Source organism: Mercenaria mercenaria, chromosome 17 (genome assembly GCF_021730395.1).
Source record: "Mercenaria mercenaria strain notata chromosome 17, MADL_Memer_1, whole genome shotgun sequence".
NCBI lineage: Eukaryota > Metazoa > Mollusca > Bivalvia > Venerida > Veneridae > Mercenaria > Mercenaria mercenaria.
The window spans coordinates 68825570-68844676 of NC_069377.1; the positions used below are offsets into that span (position 1 = coordinate 68825570).

Consider the following 19107-nt stretch of genomic DNA (forward strand, 5'->3'; position numbering starts at 1 on the left):
TGTGAAACCTACATGTGTCAAACAGCGCTACCATGGTTACCGAATTTGCAATCTATGCCACGGGAGATTAGCGAGTGATCATGTGCCAATTAAGTGTTGACCACGTTATCTAAAATTATACGACCCTAATTTGCAAAACTTAATGAATTATTGAAATACTGAAGAAGAAAAGTCGGAGCCAATTAAAAAGTGTCAAAACCGTAACACTTGGGATATAGTCTTGCACAATTAGCATTCATAATCGAACCAAATATAAAATTCATCACATTGATCATTTTTCAAACTAGAACTAGTTTTTGTATTGCAAATTAAAAACAAAACTGTTATAGATTTACTGATTTCATGTTGTTAAAAATGTGTTTTTGCACACAACTGATAAATATAAATGGTTTATAATCATGAAAAAAAGTTCCATACATGCCTGTTGTTGAAATGTCGTCTGCATCTAAAATTACAAGCTGTTGAACTTGTGCAATTGTTATTTCCTGCCTAGAAACGCGTAATGTGAATTGGGTAATAATGCATCGGACACAAATCTAGCAATTAATTTATAATATTTAATAGTCCTGAAGTAATAGTAGTTTACTACCTATCAATAAACACTAACATTGCAGAGTGGGGCCGAAAAAATCAAATAACAGCTGCAGCATAGTGCGGTTGGCACGTGACGCTACGTCAAACTTCTATTTTTAGTATCTATTTTTACTTTGATGAGAATGTCGTAAACAAACCACGGGTTAATGTCTTAATGAAATAGCTGGTTTTCTTCCGACACATACTTATGTTTAATCGTTAATGGAGCCTCCATAAACTACAAATAAAGCTGCAAGTTAGTACTACCACATGCACACAAAATACAGACCAGATTGAACGGCTAAGGTGTCTTTTTTGGCGACATTGAGTACACTGTCCATTATCACCGCATAATTTATTTGTTGGGACTTAATTTCGTGGTTGAGCTGAACCACGAAATCCTTGAAAATTAATCCCCCACGAATAATAATGATTTCACAGTATATCAAAACATCAAAGTTTTTAAACAACGCTCTAACATTATTCCATAACATATCAAACAAGAGCACCACCTACGTGTGCCATCGCTCGTCTGCAAGTGCTGGGCAATGTGTAAGAAAAGAGTTACAGTTCAGATTTTCTAAGTACAAAAAGAGGGATAAGAGAAGAAAAATCTGGTCACAAAAATACGAGATATTTGGCACTGAAATTACAATTTTCTGTTATTTTCTTGATACTCAGTCCATTAAATACTTATGTTTTCATGTGTTTTAAAGGTTTCAACTTATAAATGACAGTAAGCAAACAATTTTATTTGTTCTTTTTTTTTAAGCTTACATTGATCAGCCATGTTATTAAAAACAGAATAAAGTTGTGTTTTTCTGATTTTCTGCTTTTTGTTTAAATCTCTCATGTCTGAACTTGTCTTGGTATGATAGAAATATACTATACTTTTATTTGAGTAAAAGATACATGTTTTCACAGGTAGAGGAACTGAGGAACGTTAAGTTTGAGGTAACTTAGTTGAATTTAAGTGTTACAGTATCATTTACGCCAATTAAATTATAGGTAATCAGATGACCTTTAAAGAAGTTTAAGGGAATTAATGGTACAAATTGGTTCAATTATCGGCAGCAGCACAATATGGGATCAAAGAAATGAAGATGAAGCTTACAGGTGATGGATCTGAAACGGGTGATGTGGGTTGTTGTTGTTGCTGTGGCTCCACTTGTTGCTGATGGTCTATTTGAACTAAATTTGAATCATCATCCTGCAATAACATTTGCGATAAAATTTCGTAACAAAATAAAAATGAAAGATGAAAATAGCATCCATCTGTAGTTGACAAAGTTAAACAGTAGAGTGTGGAGTCCAGTCTAAAACTGCAGAATCAGACTGGTTTGTTTGTGAGTACAACTTTAAAACTTACCAATGGCAATGTTGTTTTCTTAGTCTGATCTTCAAACTTCTAAATCATTTCAAGAAATTTGTATACATAGTACATTCCTACTAACTTTACAAGTGCAAAGCAAATTTATCATTTTGGGTATTTTTGTGTCATGTAAATGTTGAGAAAACATGCCTACTTAATTCTATGTAATTTCAAGAAAGCCCTGCATTGTGTATACCTAAATATACTCAGTAAATCACATTTGAATATTTCTCTCTATATTAAATGCAATGTCACCCAGTCCAGTGACCACATAAAACTGGCCCCAGCAGGTAAAATTATCTGTAAAAGTATGTTGCATATGACAGTTCACATTGGTTATTCTGGCAAAACATGTAATACATGTATAAGTACACGTCACAATGGTATATATTACTTGTTTTTCTAAATTCTCAGAAGTTTATCAAGAGATCATTCCATTAAAGGACTCTTTTTGCGGTTCCTTGTGCGGTCTCTAAATATACAGTTAATTGTATATTGACCAGTGTATCTTGCATATGGCTCAGAGCTTGATTCGCACAGGCATATCATTTCTTGACACTGTTCCAGTAAGAATTTTGGGAAGAAATTACTAATAAATATAATATAAATATCATACAGTAAATGCTTCAATAATTATTTAGTATTTACATACGACAGATTTGTCCTAGTTAATATTTTTGTTTAAATGACCTGTCAGTAAACTTAGGTACAGACCTCGCTGCCAAGTGGTATTAGCTACCTAAGCTCCAAAACTTACCTTTATAATATTTACATAAGGTACTGGGATCTGGCCTGTCCTACCATCTTTGTTCTTAGCTTGCCACCATTTCTCCTCATCTTTGGAAATGATTACCAGAATTTCTCCTTTCTTAAATGGTAAATCTTCAGGATCCTGTAACACAATGAAACATAGTGTAACTCAAAATTATACAAAATCAACCAAAACCCAATTTCTAACATAACTTTACAGGTTTTCTTCCTTCTATAATAGGGCCATTAACAGGCCCCTTCCCCTCAGAATATTTCTTTTAAATCATGCAGTTTTCCCCCAAAAGTTGACTTTACATTAGATTTTTTATTCCCCTCCCCCCAAATCAGAGGCCTGAGCCCCTTACCCTCTTGGTTAAAAAAAAAAATCCTGCTATATGAAAATCTCTGTTCCGTTTTTATTTTAATGCATTCTATACCACAGGCCTGTAAACAGACAATGATCATGTTTTTGTAATAAAATAACTATTGCCAATTATTTGAAAAAAGAAATAAGCCACAAAGATGAAAAGTTTAACAATAGCACATTCCGACAGGTGGTAGTAGGTATTTTTTGTGTAATGTTTGGTAAGTGGGGGATGGACTGGGTCACCTAATAAAGAGAAAATAAAACAATGTATCAAAGTGAAGAACTCCATGTGTGTACATGTATGTAGGCTTAGTGGGGGATGGGGAAGAAATGTTAGTACTATAAATAGAAATAAACAAGAGGACCATGATGGTCCTGAATCGCTCACCTGTTCCCACATGACCCAGTTTTGAACTGAGTATTACCTTGTTTTTTCTATTACTTGACATAGTGACCTAGTTTTTGAGCTCATGTGACCCAGTTTTGAACATGACCTAGATATCATCAAGATAAAAATTCTGACCAATTTTCATGAAGATCCATTGAAAAATATGGCCTCTAGAGAGGTCACAAGGTTTTTTTATTATTTGACCTACTGACCTAGTTATTGACTGCACATGGCCCAGTTTCGAATTTGACCTAGATACCATCAAGGTGAACATTCTGACCAATTTTCATGAAGATCCATTTGAAAGTATGGCCTCTAGAGAGGTCACAAGGATTTTCTATTTTTAGACCTACTGACCAAGTTTTTGACCACTGTTGACCCAGTTTCAAACTTGACCTATATATCATCAAGATAAACATTCAGACCAACTTTCATACAGATCCCATGAAAAATATGGCCTCTAGAGAGGTCACAAAGTTTTTTTATTATTTGACCTACTGACCTAGTTATTGACTGCACGTGACCCAGTTTCAAACTTGACCTAGATATCATCAAGGTGAACATTCTGACCAATTTTCATGAAGATCCATTTGAAAGAATGGCCTCTAGAGAGGTCACAAGGTTTTTCTATTTTTAGAACTACTGACCTAGATTTTGACCACAGTTGACCCAGTTTCGAACCTGATCTAGATATCATCAAGATGAACATTCAGACCAACTTTCATACAGATCCCATGAAAAATACAGCCTCTAGAGCGGTCACAAGGTTTTTTTTATTATTTGACCTACTGATCTAGTTGTTGACCGCACGTGTCCCAGTTTCGAACCTGACCTAGATATCATCAAGATGAACATTCAGATCAATTTTCATGAAGATCCATTCAAAAGTATGGTCTCTAGAGAGGTCACAAGGTTTTTCTATTTTTAGACCTACTGACCTAGTTTTTGACCGCACGTGACCCAGTTTCAAACTCGACCTAGATATCATCAAGATGAACATCCAGACCAACTTTCATACAGATACCATGAAAAATATGACCTCTAGAGAGGTCACAAGGTTTTTCTATAATTTGTCCTACTGACCTCGTTTTTGACGGCAAGTGACCCAGTTTCGAACATGACCTAGATATCATCAAGTTGAACATTCTGACCAATTTTCATGAAGATCTTCTGAAAAATATGGCCTCTAGAGAGGTCACAAGGTTTTTCTATTTTTAGACCTACTGACCTAGTTTTTGACCGCACGTGACCCAGTTTCGAACTTGACCTAGATATCATCAAGGTGAACATTCTGACCAATTTTCATAAAGACCCCATGAAAAATGTGACCTCTAGAGTGGTCACAAGCAAAAGTTTACGAACTGACGGACGGACGCACGGACGACGGAAGCTGCGCGATCACAAAAGCTCACCTTGTCACTTTGTGACAGGTGAGCTAAAAAACAGTATCAATAAACTTAAATGAAGCTAAAAACTAGATTTTTGTCCATAGGACATAGGTGCCCCCCCCCCACCCCCCACACACGCACTTCTGTCACTGTACATAGTTTTATGACTCAAAGTTTAATATTTTTTAAGATGTTTGCAACACAAACTTAAGAACTTTATGTGTATTTTTCACATCTCCAGCCTAGCCAAGTAAAATGCCAAAGAGAACGATTGATGCAAAACTTCATAGGCTATAAAACAATTCTCTGACGTTTTATGACTCTAGGTCAAGTACATTTCGACAAACATGCAGCACAAACTTTTATTTTTTGACTAAGTCAAGGGCCATAAATCTGGTCAAGCAAAGTGAAAAAAAAACCTCAGGTGCACAAATTCACACGCTGGATAATATTCCTACTTGATTTCATAACTCTAGGAGAATTTTTTTTAAAGATATAAAAAAAATTATGCAACAGAAGCACTTATGTGTATTTTTCACTAAGTCAAGGACCACAACTCCAATCCGGCTAAGTAAAATCCCAAACAGAACGTCAGGTGCGCAACTTCACATGCTATATAACAATCCCCTAATGTTTTATGACTCTAAGTCAAATATTTTTTTGAGATAAGTGTATCTTATTTATGCATATTTTGACAATCATGGGTCATAACTCTGATCTGACTGATAAAAATCCAGAACAAAATCCCAGGTGCACAACTTCATATGCTGAATAATATTCCAATGATGTTTCATGACCCTATGTAATATACTTGTTTTGTCGAGCCTGCTTGCGGAAGCAAAGACATATTTGTCCAAATGGCTGCTTGGTGTATGTGCGTACGTGTCAGATTTATTTGTCCGGACCATAACTTTGACATGCATGGAGCAATCTTGTTTATATTTGGTATGAATGTTAACCTCAGTGAGACGGAGTGTCATGCGCAAACACTAGGTGTCATGTCAAAGGTCAAGGTCACATTTGGAGGTCAATGGTCATGTCAGATCTCGTCCGGCCCTTTACTTTGACATGCATTGAGGAATCTTGTTTATATTTGGCATGAATGTTCAAGGTCACAGTAAGGGTCAAAGGTCATCTTAGAGCTTGTCCAGGCCATAACTTTGATATGCAGCAATCTTTTTTTTGTGTAAGCAAACCTCCGGGTCCCAATCTCAAAGGTGAAGGTCACACTTGGGGGTCAAAGGTCATTTTAGAGCTTGTCTGGGCTGTAACTTTGCCATGCATATAGCAATCGTTTTTTTTTTATTTGGCATAAATGTTTGCCTCAATAAGAAAGATTGTCACATGCAACTCCCAGACACCTACCTCAAAGGTCAAGGTCATACTTAGAGGTCAAATGTCAAAACTTGCTGCAGATTTCCATGTCCGGGCTGTAACTCAGCCATGGATTGAGGCTTTCTTAAATAACTTGGCACAAATGTTTTCCTCAGTGAGACAGTCTTCCAGGCGTAAGTAGATGAAAGGTCATTCACCGTCAAGGTCAAACTTAGGTGTCAAAGGTCAAAAGTTGATGCAGTTCCTCTTGTCCAGGCTGTAACTTAGCCATGGATGGAGATGTTCTTGAATAACTTGGCAGAAATGTTTGCCGCAATCAGTTCTGTAGCCGCCAAATAGTATCATAGGTGTTAGTCCTTTTGGCAGTTGGTGGGCTCGACATATTGCCCATGGGCATCTAGTTTGATATGTGCGACAACTTTTTATGCCTTTTCATGCATATTTTTTCACTAAGTCAAGGGCTATAACTCTGGTCTAACTGAGTGATATATCTAACAAAACCCCAGATGCACAACTTCTCATGTTGAATAATACTCCTGTAATGTTTCATAATATTGGGTCAAATACTTTTCGAGATACATGCAACACAAATACTGTGTGAGATCCAATGTAAAACCCCTGGTGCACAACTTCCAATGCTGAATAACAATCCTGTGAGGTTTGATGGGGGAATGGCTCTGTGTCAAATATGCAAATTCGGACGAGGGCAACACTAGTGCCCTCCAAAAATTTTAGGGTGGCGGGGAGAGAGCACAAAAACTTGGGGGAGGCCCATGCATCCATGCTACACAATAAAATTGGTGAAGATCCATAAAATGGTTTATTTAATGACCTCTTCTTTTAGTTCTGGTGGCACCTTAAAGCAGTCAAGTTGAACAATTTGAACTAAATTGAGAGAAGTCCATGCAAGGATGTTTTGGAGTAAGGTTTGTTAAATAAATACACATCGAGCAATTCACAAGAAGGCATTTAGAGTAAAATGTTAACAAACGATGAATCATCATGTTGGCCAGACTTACCTAACCCAGACCGTTCAGTTTAGGTGAACTGAAAATATAATTAGTAATCTTACCTTGCCAGGAAAGTCGTATTTTGTTATAACTTTCTCTCTAGGAGCCTGAAAAATCAATACATATTTTGTAACATAAATTAAAACAACACAAAAACATGCTGATCAGGTAAAAAATTTTATGTGATTTTATGACTAAAGAGCTGTATTTGGAGACATTGTGCTCAACTATTTCAACACTGGATAGTAAAACAAGAGATCACAGAGTGATCTTGGCGCCCACCAATGTGCCATTTTTGAGTGTTCCAAATTTCAAGACTTACTGACTAGCTCAAGGTCAAATTTCATTTCCGTACACAACACTTTGCATGTGGTCCAAATTCGAAAGCTGTAGCTTGAGAAATGTGAAAGTAGGTCACTAGATCAATTTCAAAGAATGTGAAAGTAGGTCACTAGGTCAAAATCAAGGTCAAATTACACTTCAGAACACAAATTTATGCATGTGGTCCAAATTTAAAGCCTGTACCTTCAAAAATGTGAAAGTAGGTCACTAGGTCAATGTCAAGGTCAAAGTTTGTTTCGGTACACAATCCTATGCATGTGGTCTAAATTTGAAGCCTGTAGCTACAGAAATGTGAAAGTAGGTCACTAGGTCAATCTTAAGGTCAAAGTTCATTTCGGTACACAAAACTATGCATGTGGTCCAAATTTGAAGGCTGTAGCTCGAGAAATGTGAAAGTAGGTCACTAGGTCAAAATCAAGGTCAAATTTTATTTCGGAACACAGAACTATGCATGTGTTCCAAATTTGAAGCCTGTACCTTCAAAAATGTGAAAGTAGGTCACTAGGTCAATGTAAAGGTCAACGTTTGTTTCGGTACACAAAACTATGCATGTGGTCCAAATTTGAAGGCTGTAGCTTGAGAAATGTGAAAGTAGGTCAGTAGGTCAAAATCAAGGTCAAATTCCAATTCCGAACACAAAACTATGCATGTGGTCCAAATTTGAAGCCTGTACCTTCAAAAATGTGAAAGTAGGTCACTAGGTCAAAGTCAAGGTCAAAGTTTTTTTCAGTGCACAAAACTATGCAAGTGGTCCAAATTTGAAGGCTGTAGCTACAGAAATGTGAAAGTAGGTCACTAGGTCAAAATCAAGGTCAACTCATGTCAAGGTTCATCTTGCCACTCACAACCATACATGTGGTCCAAATTTGAATCTTGTAGGTTATTGACAAGAAGATTTTAAAATCTTTTCCCTATATAAGTCTATATGAACCATGTGACCCCCCAGGGCAGGGCCATATTTGACTCTAGGGGGATAATTTGAACAAACTTGGTAGAGAACCACTAGATGATGCTACATTACAAATGCCAAAGCCCTAGGCTTTGTGGTTTGGACAAGAAAATTTTCAACGTTTTTTCCTATGTAAGTCTATGTCAACCATGTGACCCCCAGGGCGGAGCCATATTTGACCCTAGGGGGATAATTTGAACAATCTTAGTAGAAGACCTCTAGATGATGTCATATACAAAATATCAAAGCCCTAGGCCCTGTGGTTTTGAACAAGAGGTTTTTCAAAGTTTATCCCTATATAAGTCTGTATAAACCATGTGACCCCCGGGGCGGGGCCATATTAGACCCCAAGAAAATATTTTGAATCATCTTGGTAGAGGACCACTAGATGATGCTTCATACCAAATATCAAAGCCCTAGGCCCTGTGGTTTTGGACAAGATGATTTTCAAAGTTTTTCCCTATATAAATCTATGTAAATTATAGAAATAAACAAAGGGCCATAACTTACTAAAAAATTGTTGAACCAGTCTGATTTTCAGGGGGACACAACTAGGGTACCAATACATCATTCTGACAAAGTTTGGTCAAAATCCCCCAGGTAGTTTCTGAGGAGATGCGATAACGAGAAATTGTTAACGGACGGAAGGACGGACGGACTGACGGACGGACGGACGGACGGAAGGACGACGGACCACGGACGCAGAGTGATTTGAATAGCCCACCATCTGATGATGGTGGGCTAATAAGGCCTATCTGAGGAAACTACAACTATCAATGGAGTGGCTGTTAACCCCAAAATATTGCTTTGTGAGAGGAAACACAACTGTTGCTATCTTACTTCAAAGATAAAACTTTTCAAAGATGGCCAGAACCTCTTGTGTGAAATGATCACTTTTGAAACTGATTTTATTTATCAAATCGCTGTCACAGCATGACATTTATTTATGAATGTAGCTGTGTATACACATTTGCAAAGTCAAATACATTTGATGATGATGTTCTACATTTCAAGTAAAAACAAAATATATCTTAGTAACAGACAGCCATCTTGGATATCTTTCATACACTGTTAAAATATTTGTTTGTTTGCTCTTGGTATAGCACCCTTTTCCATCATTTTTTCAGTTACGCAACAGCTGACAGTTAACCTAACCAGTGTTCCTTGATCCTCTACCAGAACTGACCACTTCCCTACATAAATGAGAGGTGGAGGATGAATGTTTTCTGAAAATATGTCTTTAATCAAACTTCACAAAGAACATATCCCTCACATGAGGATCAAACTCCTGACCCAGCATCTGTAGACCTGCTCCCTACCTACTGGGCTAAGCGGGCCAATGATATGGCTGTTCAAAGCAATCTGTTTATCTTTCACTTTTAAAAAATTATTATATAAAAATATTTATAAAATGTATATGTATTTAATTTTGTATTATGTACACGAACCTTATTTGTCTTTTGTTTATTGTGTTTTTTTCTAAGTTTTAAATGTAGTATGTAACAATTTAGCTAAGGACAGAAATGAGAAAGATGTCAACAAAAATCCATCAAGTAACAAGGAAATTAAAAATAACAAGAGCACCGCCTATGGGTGCCATCGCTCCTCTGAAAATGCTCTAAACAAAAACTTTAACCAAGAAACACAAAAAGTACAAAAAGGGCCGTAATTTTGACAAAATGCATATCAGAGTTATGGTTCTTGGTCTACTAAGTCATCTAATGATAATAAACAAGTGTGCAAAGTTTCAAAGCTGTAACTCTTGTTTTTGAGAAAAGGTGGACCTAAAAACAAATATTTTAACTAACGCCGACGATCAAGTGACAACAATACCTCATAGATTTTTTTCAAAATTCAGACAAGCTAAAAATGATAGAGCGATTTTCCCCATGTGTACAATACCAAAAAGTGATGTGGAATGGCCATCCTGATTAGGAAGACTTTGCTATGAATTCAAAAATCGAGGCTGGTCAGTAAAAGGACCATAATTTAAATAATCCAAAGGTTATCTAACTTGGTTAGTAAAGTTAGTTTGCTGAGCGGGAAACTCTGTGTGAAGTTTCAATTCATTACAGTCTAACCTGTACTAACAGTCACCTCCAATCAGCGGTCACCTCTGTTCAGCGGTAATTTTATGATGCCACCAACGGATTTTCCTCTATTTCATCACTTTATTCAGCGGTCACCTCCCATCCACAGTCAGCAGCCACCAGAATTGCCTCCCGACCGCCGTATTTGACCCCTTTTAGGGGTCATGTTTCTTCCAAAACCAATCGTCGAAGATACCCAATTTTTGAGAAACACGTGATTGCTAAGTTTCGCATGACTTCACCACAAAAACGACAAATGACATGAGCTTCTCAATGCAAACTGATAACCAAAGGTGTGATCCTATTTTTGTTACGACTGAATGGCCAGTAATTATTGGCAATTAGCATGTCACCTCGTGTCAATTTTGTTGTTCACAGTTTGATCTTGGTTAAAGTCAAGTTAAGATAACACTCGATGTTTAATTAGTATCATAATATTTGTGATTTTTTTATATTTCTTTCTATCAAAATACTATTAAATTTATATGAAATTAATTTTATTTGACAGAAATATAAACCACACGATCTTTTATGTGCTGACGACACCCAGATGAGTAGAATAGCTCTCAATATTCTTCAAACAGCTCTGACTGAAAATGAGTTTGTTGCAAACAGGTTAATTGTTTGCAGGTTACTTGGAATGTATCAGCTTATAAGATAGAAATTCTCTTTGTAAAGAGGTGTTTGCTCTTTAGAGAAGTTGTTTCAGGTGGTTATACAATACTGAGCATGTTAGAGCTGTTGTATCTAGATAATGCGTCTTGTATTTAGAGAAGTTGCTTAAAGCCCTGCTCCGCTGCTATTCAAATTCCTTTGTATGTATGCAACCTATTATTACAAAAGGTAACAGTTAATGGCCACGTGCCGCACTTTAGCACGCAAAACCACAGGTATTTCATACAGAATTTTATGAAATAGACTCTATTTTGACAAGCGTCACTGTTCATAGTCAGGATTTCCATACTTTTTATGTGACAATTCAAGGTTAATATTTAGGACGGGAGCAGGGCTTTAAGGAGATTATACAATACCGGGAAGGTAAGAGCTGTTGTATCTAGATAATGTGTCTTGTAGAAATTTAGCAATGCAGGTATATCTGGGAACTGTTGGTCTCCAATACGGAACATTACACTACCACCAACCTGGATACGATTAATGATGTAATGGCTAATTTTACAGTCCTCTCTGCAAGCAGAAAATCATTTTAAGTCATAGTTAAAGTTATTTTAGTTCCAAGTTAGCAGAAACCTGATTCGCAGGGAGGAAGACTAACATTTTCAGCTTGGTGGCCACCTAGACCAGTAACTACTTAATCATGGTGGCCTAGAGAAATATATGGTGGTCCAACATTTCAGTCATATAATTATGCCACAAATTTATTTGTATGTAATACAAGCATATATATGTATTTCATGTATATGTATGCCATTGTTAGATTGAAGGTTGTACACTTAGATTTGATAAACTAACATAAATATGTTCTAGGCAATTTCATTGTCTTAAATGTAAGCAAGAGGCCTTGATGGCCCTATATCACTCACCCGAATCAACAGAGAACATCTGTAACAAATGATACAAGTAATGAAGGGAAACATTTATCAGAAACAAGTGACCTCTTGTGCAGGCTCATTTTACCACAGTGGCTGGATTTGAACAAACTTAGTAGAGAACAAGAGCTCGTCGAACACGAAATGCCCCCCTTGATGCATTTAGTAATTGCACAAGGAACAGAAATTATATGCTCACTGTAAACAAAAGTACTACCATTCTGGTTTAATCTGACCTTGACCTTTAACCTATTAACCTAACAAGAGATTACAGATTGATCTTGGCGCCAGCCACTGAGCCAATTTTGAATGTTCCAAATTTCAAGACTAGCTCAAGGTCAAAATCAAGGTCAAATTTCATTTAGGTACAAAACAATGTGTATGTGGTCCAAATTTGAAAGCGGTGGCTTGAGAAATGTGAAAGCAGGTCACTAGATCAATTTAAAGGTAAAGTTCATTTCGGTAAACAGAACTATGCATATGCTTCAAATTTGGAGGCTGTAGCTTGAGAAATGTGAAAGTAGGTAATAGATAAAAATCAATGTGAAATTTCAATTCAGAACATAAAAATATGCAGGCAGTCCAAATTTGAAGCCTGTACCTTCAAAAATGTGAAAGTAGGTCACTAGGTCAATCTTAAGATCAAAGTTCATTTCGGTACACAAAACTATGCATGTGGTTCAAATTTGAAGGCTGTAGCTTGAGAAATGTGAAAGTAGGTCACTAGGTCAAAATCAAGGTCAAATTTTATTTCGGAACACAAAACTATGCAAGTGGTCCAAATTTGAAGCCTGTACCTTCAGAAATGTGAAAGTAGGTCACTAGGTCAATCTAAAGATCAAAGTTCATTTCAGTACACAAAAGTACGCTTGTGGTTCAAATTTGAAGGCTGTAGCTTGAGAAATGTGAAACTAGGTCACTAGGTCAAAATCAAGGTCAAATTTTATTTTGGAACAAAAAACTATGCATGTGGTCCAAATCTGAAACCTGTACCTTCAAAAATGTGAAAGTAGGTCACTAGGTCAATAACAAGGTCAAAGTTTTTTCAGTATACAAACCTATGCATGTGGTCCAAATTTGAAGGCTGTAGGTACAAAAATGTGAAAGTAGGTCACTAGGTCAAGATCAAGGTCAACTCATGTCAAGGTTCATCTTGCCACTCAAAACTATACATGTGGTCCATGTGGTCCAAATTTGAATGATGTAAGTTATGGACATGAAGATTCTAAGTTTTTCCCTATATAAGTCTATATGAACCATTTGACCTCTGAGGCAGGGCCATATTTGACCCGAGAGGGATAACTTGAACAAACTTGGTAGAGAACCACTAAATGATGCTACATTACAAAATACCAAAGCCATAGACTTTGCGGTTTGGACAAGAAGATTTTCAAAGTTTTTCCCTATATAAGTATACGTAAACCATGTGACCCCCAGGGCAGAGCCATATTTGACCCTAGGGAAATAATTTGAATAATCTTAGTAGAGGATCACTAGATGATGTCATATACAAAATATCAAAGCCCTAGGCCCTGTGGTTTTGGACAAGAGGTTTTTCAAAGTTTGTTCCTATATAAGTCTATATAAACTATGTGACCCTAGGGGTTGGGCCATATTTGACCCCAGGGAAATAATCTGAACAATCTTGGTAGAGGACCACTAGATTTTGCTACATACCAAATATCAAAGCCCTAGACCCTATGGTTTTGGACAAGAAGATCAGAAACCATTTAACTGTTCCTGGCCAATGTGACCTTGACCTTTGACCTAATGACCTCAAAATCAATAGGGGTCATCTACTGGTCATGGCCAACCTAACTATCAATTTTCCTGACACTAGGCCCAAGCGTTCTTGAGTTATTGCCTGGAAACCATTTTACTGTTCCTGGTCACTGTGACCTTGACCTTTGACATACTGACCTCAAAATCAATAGGGGTCACCTGCTGGTCATGACCAACCTCCCTATCAACTTTCGTGACCCTAGGCCTAAGCGTTCTTGAGTTATCATCCGGAAACTGTTTTACTGTTCAGGGTCACTGTGACCTTGACCTTTAACATACTGACCTCAAAATCAATAGGGTTCATCTGCTGGTCATTACCAACCTCCCTATCAACTTTCATGATCCTAGGCCCAAGTGTTCTTGAGTTATCATCCGGAAACCGTTTTACTGTTCAGGGTCACTGTGACCTTGACCTTTAACATACTGACCTCAAAATCAATAGGGGTCATCTGCTGGTCATTACCAACCTCCCTATCAACTTTCATGATCCTAGGCCCAAGTGTTCTTGAGTTATCATCCGGAAACCGTTTTACTATTCAGGGTCACTGTGACCTTGACCTTTGACATACAGACCTCAAAATCAATAGAGGTCATCTACTGGTGATGACCAACCTCCCTATCAATTTTCATGATCCTAGGCCCAAGCGTTCTTGAGTTATCATCCGGAAACGGATAGGTCTACATTCCGACCGACCGACCGACATCTGCAAAACAATATACCCCTCCTTTTTCAAAGGGGGGCATAACAATTAGCCATTGCTACAGACTGAATACCTAAGCTCTAGGCCTTGTGCTTTTTAAAGCTAGAAGACTTTTTCCTATATAAGGCTTAAGCCTGTGCAAAAAACGGATGGGGTCAATTTTGACCACCGGGGAATAATTTGAACAAACTTGATAGATGATCACTACACAATACTACATGCTTATCTAAGCTCTAGGGACACGATAATTGTTAAAAGTTTTCTTATATAAGGCTGCGTGAAACAAGTGATTTATGAGCAGTGCCAATTTTGACTCCAGGGGCATGATTTGAACAACTTTGGAAAAGGATATTTACACATCTATACATAGAATATCAATCTATACATAGTAAAGTTCTTGACTGGAAAAAATTAAGAACTAATATCTCTGAGCTCTAAGTGTGACATTAACTTTGAAAATGGGGACCTGCATCTTGAGCACAACATGTTGTCTTATTATGGGGAACAAGTGTGCAAAGTGATTTTGAAATCCTTTGATGAATGGCAGAGTATAAGATCCTGTTAACCTTTGACCTCCAAAGTGTGACCTTGACCTGGGAGCTAGTCGTCTGGGTCTTGCGCGTGACATGTCATCTTATTACGGAAAATATTTGTGCTAAGTAATGTCAAAATGCCTTGACTGATGGCAGTGAAGAACAGCCATGAAGTGTGATGGTAGGACGGATGCAGCCTATTTCTAAATATCTATGTCCCTATTTAATGTGGTATGTTCTAGGAAATTCCATTCAGTGATGACAAAGATATTGTCTTAAATTTTTCGAAAAGGACAGACAGACAGGAAAAAGTGGTTCCAACGTAGTCCAAAACAAGAAGCTGCATTCAATAAACGCTTGATGCCCCCAGTGGCATCCTTGTTGATACAAAGCAACTTAAGTCCAAAACGAGGTCAAGTTCAAGGTCAAACTGAGGTCAGGTGATGTCTGAAGATGAGGAATGGTCACAGGTTACACCTGCATTAGTATCAAGTCATTCTAGTAAAGGGTATTGATGCTAGATGAAACGGTACCATTTGGTTAACCAAGAGATGGCCCATATAAAGCAACCTAAGTCCAAAATGAGGTCAAGGTCAAACTGAGGTCAGGTGATGTCTGATGATAAGGAATGGTCACAGGTTACATCTGCATTAGTATCAAGTCATTCTAGTACGGGGTAAAGATGCTAGATGAAACGGTCCAATTTGGTTAACCTCGTACGGACAGACGAACGGACAGGACAATCACTATATGCCTCCCGCATCAGTAGATGCCGGGGGCATAAAAACCCAAGACATGTTAGAGGTATATTAAAAATTTCCATGCTTACCTAACACAAAGAACAAAATCGCCTTTTATTGACTGACTTTCCCTCACAAGAAATACACCATTTGTATGTACATTTTCCAAAATTTCGTTTGTATCTTCTCTTGACAATGGACCAAAATACCAACTGAAAACAGAATTAAATCATATCTAATTTAAAAGACTGCAATGACAAGAGCTGATTATAAAACACTTATGTCCCTGTGGATGAAATGTCGGAGGAAACTGGGTACGTAATTTTGTTTGTGGCGATCTTGACCTACTGACCCTAAAATAATAAGCGTCACCTACTGGTCACAGGCAATCATCCTATCAACTCTGACCTCTACTGGTGAAAGCATTCTTGAGCCATTTTCAGTCTCAATTTCACTATGACACTGACCTTTGGCCTGCTGTGCTCACAACAACAGGGGTCATCTCTTAACCACTGGCAATCATACTGTGAACCGTGACAATCCTAAGCCAAAGCATTTTGCAGCTATTGATTGGAAATTATTTTCAGTCTGAAGGTCACTGTAACCATGACCTTTGACCTAATGACCCTCCAATTAATAGGGGACATCCTCAGACATCAGGTGACAGGGCACTCGTTTGGCCGTTTTTGGGGCCGAATATGGGCCCCATTCCCCTCATAAAATAATATGTTTTTCTCCCCTTTCACAGAAGAAAATTCCCCTGATAACAGGTTTTTTGACACAACTAAATATGAACTCTCTTTCAAGTTACATTAAGTTATTCTAAGGAAGGTTACTGCTGCAATATAGTTACATTAGTTAGAAATGATTGAAAACAGTATTGATAAGTGTGAAAAGTAGTAACATATATATGGCTAAAATCTTCCTCTTTTTGTCTTAAAACGTCGAAAAATTCCCCTTCCTGAGGGTATGGGTACCTGTCCCCAAAAGTTGTCTAGTGCCCTGGGTGATATTCATTAGAAGCTCTGACTGTAGGCTACAGGTAAACTTTGTTAATTGTTCTTCAGTTATTGACTGGTAACTGTTTTCGGATCCAAGGAGACTGTGACTTTGACCTTACTCCCAATTAGCACAGGTATGTACAAAAATCATGCATAGAATGTAACATGTATGCATCAAACTGGGAAAATAATACCGGTTGCAGTAAACTGAGTAAAAACTTCAGAAATCCAAATAACAACATTTTTTTGACTTGCAACTTTCAAATCTATGAGTCTCTGAGAAAAAAATCAAATCTTTCAGAAACCTGATGGGGCAGAGCAGTTGATTTGCTACAGTGATGCAAGTAAAAAGATATTTTTAAAATGTTACGTTTGTGAGTTTTGTGTAAACTAACTTGAACACTAGTGAACTTAGTGTCTTTTTCCATTTACAAATATTTCTAATAGTTTTTATGTATTTAAAGACAAATCTATCGTTGATTTAAGGCTCAATGTCGTTCCTGAAATACAGCTTTCTTAAAGGTGAAGGTACATGTTCAGGGAAACATTTCAACGGTTTATCAACAGCATAGAATAAGCGAAGATCTGTGACATCACTGGTAAGGTCTGTTATATAAAAGTAGCACATTCTTAATGTGTGGACAAACAACCAGTGCTTTCACTGTACAGTAGCATAAGTAAATAATAGATCTTGCAGTTATTTTTGTTCAAGTTTCAAGCCTGCACATCGCAAACAAATGTTTTTTCTTCACTTTTAATTTCTATAAATCATACAATATGGACTGAGAATCTCTTAATCTATACTGAACAAATCTTCCAATGCAGAGCACTTTGCAAAAAAAAATTTAGAAAAAATATACTCAGACAAATTTATCAATACCGAATCTAAAGTGTTAATTAAAACAAAACTGTATTCACACTCACAGTACAGAAAAAAAAACAAATTGTTCTTCTTAGTTACCGTAATATATCAACATTAGTTTCTGCAATGTGTTTAATCCGTCGCATTACGGTTAAACGTATGAAAAATAAAATGTATAGAGAGATCTAACTGTGTATACTATCGAGTTGAAAATTCGTGGTACTTTTTGGAATCGGTGTTGTTCGGATTTTTTCAAGTACACTATGCACATAGTAATTAATCAGTAAAGACGTCAGTAGACACTTACTGTTTACGGTTGACAAAAGCGTCTCGCTTACTGCTTTGAATATTGAATAAAAATGCAAATGAGCGTTTGATAATAAGAAATTAATGCTAAATACATTTTCTACGAAGAAAAAAAGAAATAAAACACAATATTTTCAGTTTGAAACGACTTTTGTCACGCTGCCATTACTGAACTTTATTATATATACTTATGTTTGTCTCAAGACGTCATAACTCCACAATGGTGTAGTGGTTAGCGAGTTCGCGTTGTAATTCAGAGGTCGTGAGTTCGAACCTCACCTGGACCAGTCTTTTTTTTTAATTTTTATTTTTTATTTCATTTTTTTTTTTGTATTAGATCTCTATTATGAGTTTTGAAAATATTGTATAACTAAAGTCTTTTGTAATTAATTTTGGAATTGGAACTTTAACTTTTTACATTAAGTCCTCATTGCCCAACATTCACACGCAAAGACACAGAATTCCTTTGGCTATTGGCGTAATGAGATTCTGTTAGGTTTGAAATTTTCAAAGTTCAAGCTTTTCAATTTGAAGCAGTTATCATTTTGTGACTGGTTTCCAGTATGATAATAAGTTATGTAAAATTGTTGATGCAGTGCATTTTAATAAGAATAACAGAAATTATTCAAATACGTTTCTTTTTCTTTATCTTGGTGCAGATGTTAATCTATACCAAACTTTCTTTTGATTATATACAGAATATTTGTAGAGTTTTCACATGTCGAGAATTAATCTTGATGCAGTCTAAAACATGCATTCAGAAATCATGAATTATCATTAATAATTTTAATAGATCTAAAGAACATAAACTTCCTAAACGAATCCATAATTCCAGATAATTCCAGCACCACTCCTTTAATTTTTAACGGGCACTGGTGATTTTTCATGGGAGCTCTGCCTTTTAGGTAGCACCTACTTTCATATTAAATTTAACACTTGTTAACAGGGCTCCGGAAATTTTGAGAACTCAATCGGTCCGAAACGAAAATCATGACATCGCGCTACCCCACCCACCGCATTACCAATATACCATATTTATAAAACGTGATAGAGTAAAGAAATGAGCATGTC

At 36.8% G+C, this 19107-nt stretch overlaps 1 protein-coding gene across 1 annotated transcript in view; it reads right to left on the reverse strand.

Annotated features, from left to right (window-relative positions):
• LOC123536072 (adapter molecule Crk-like) overlaps positions 1-19107 on the reverse strand; it is a 47079-nt gene that overhangs the window by 9057 nt on the left and 18915 nt on the right. The window contains exons 2-6 of the mRNA XM_045318873.2: positions 15957-16079; positions 11596-11749; positions 7246-7290; positions 2703-2837; positions 1688-1783 (exon numbers count right to left, since the gene is read on the reverse strand). Of these exons, the coding sequence (XP_045174808.2) occupies positions 1688-1783; positions 2703-2837; positions 7246-7290; positions 11596-11749; positions 15957-16079 (553 nt within the window). The remainder of the gene's footprint in view (positions 1-1687; positions 1784-2702; positions 2838-7245; positions 7291-11595; positions 11750-15956; positions 16080-19107) is intronic.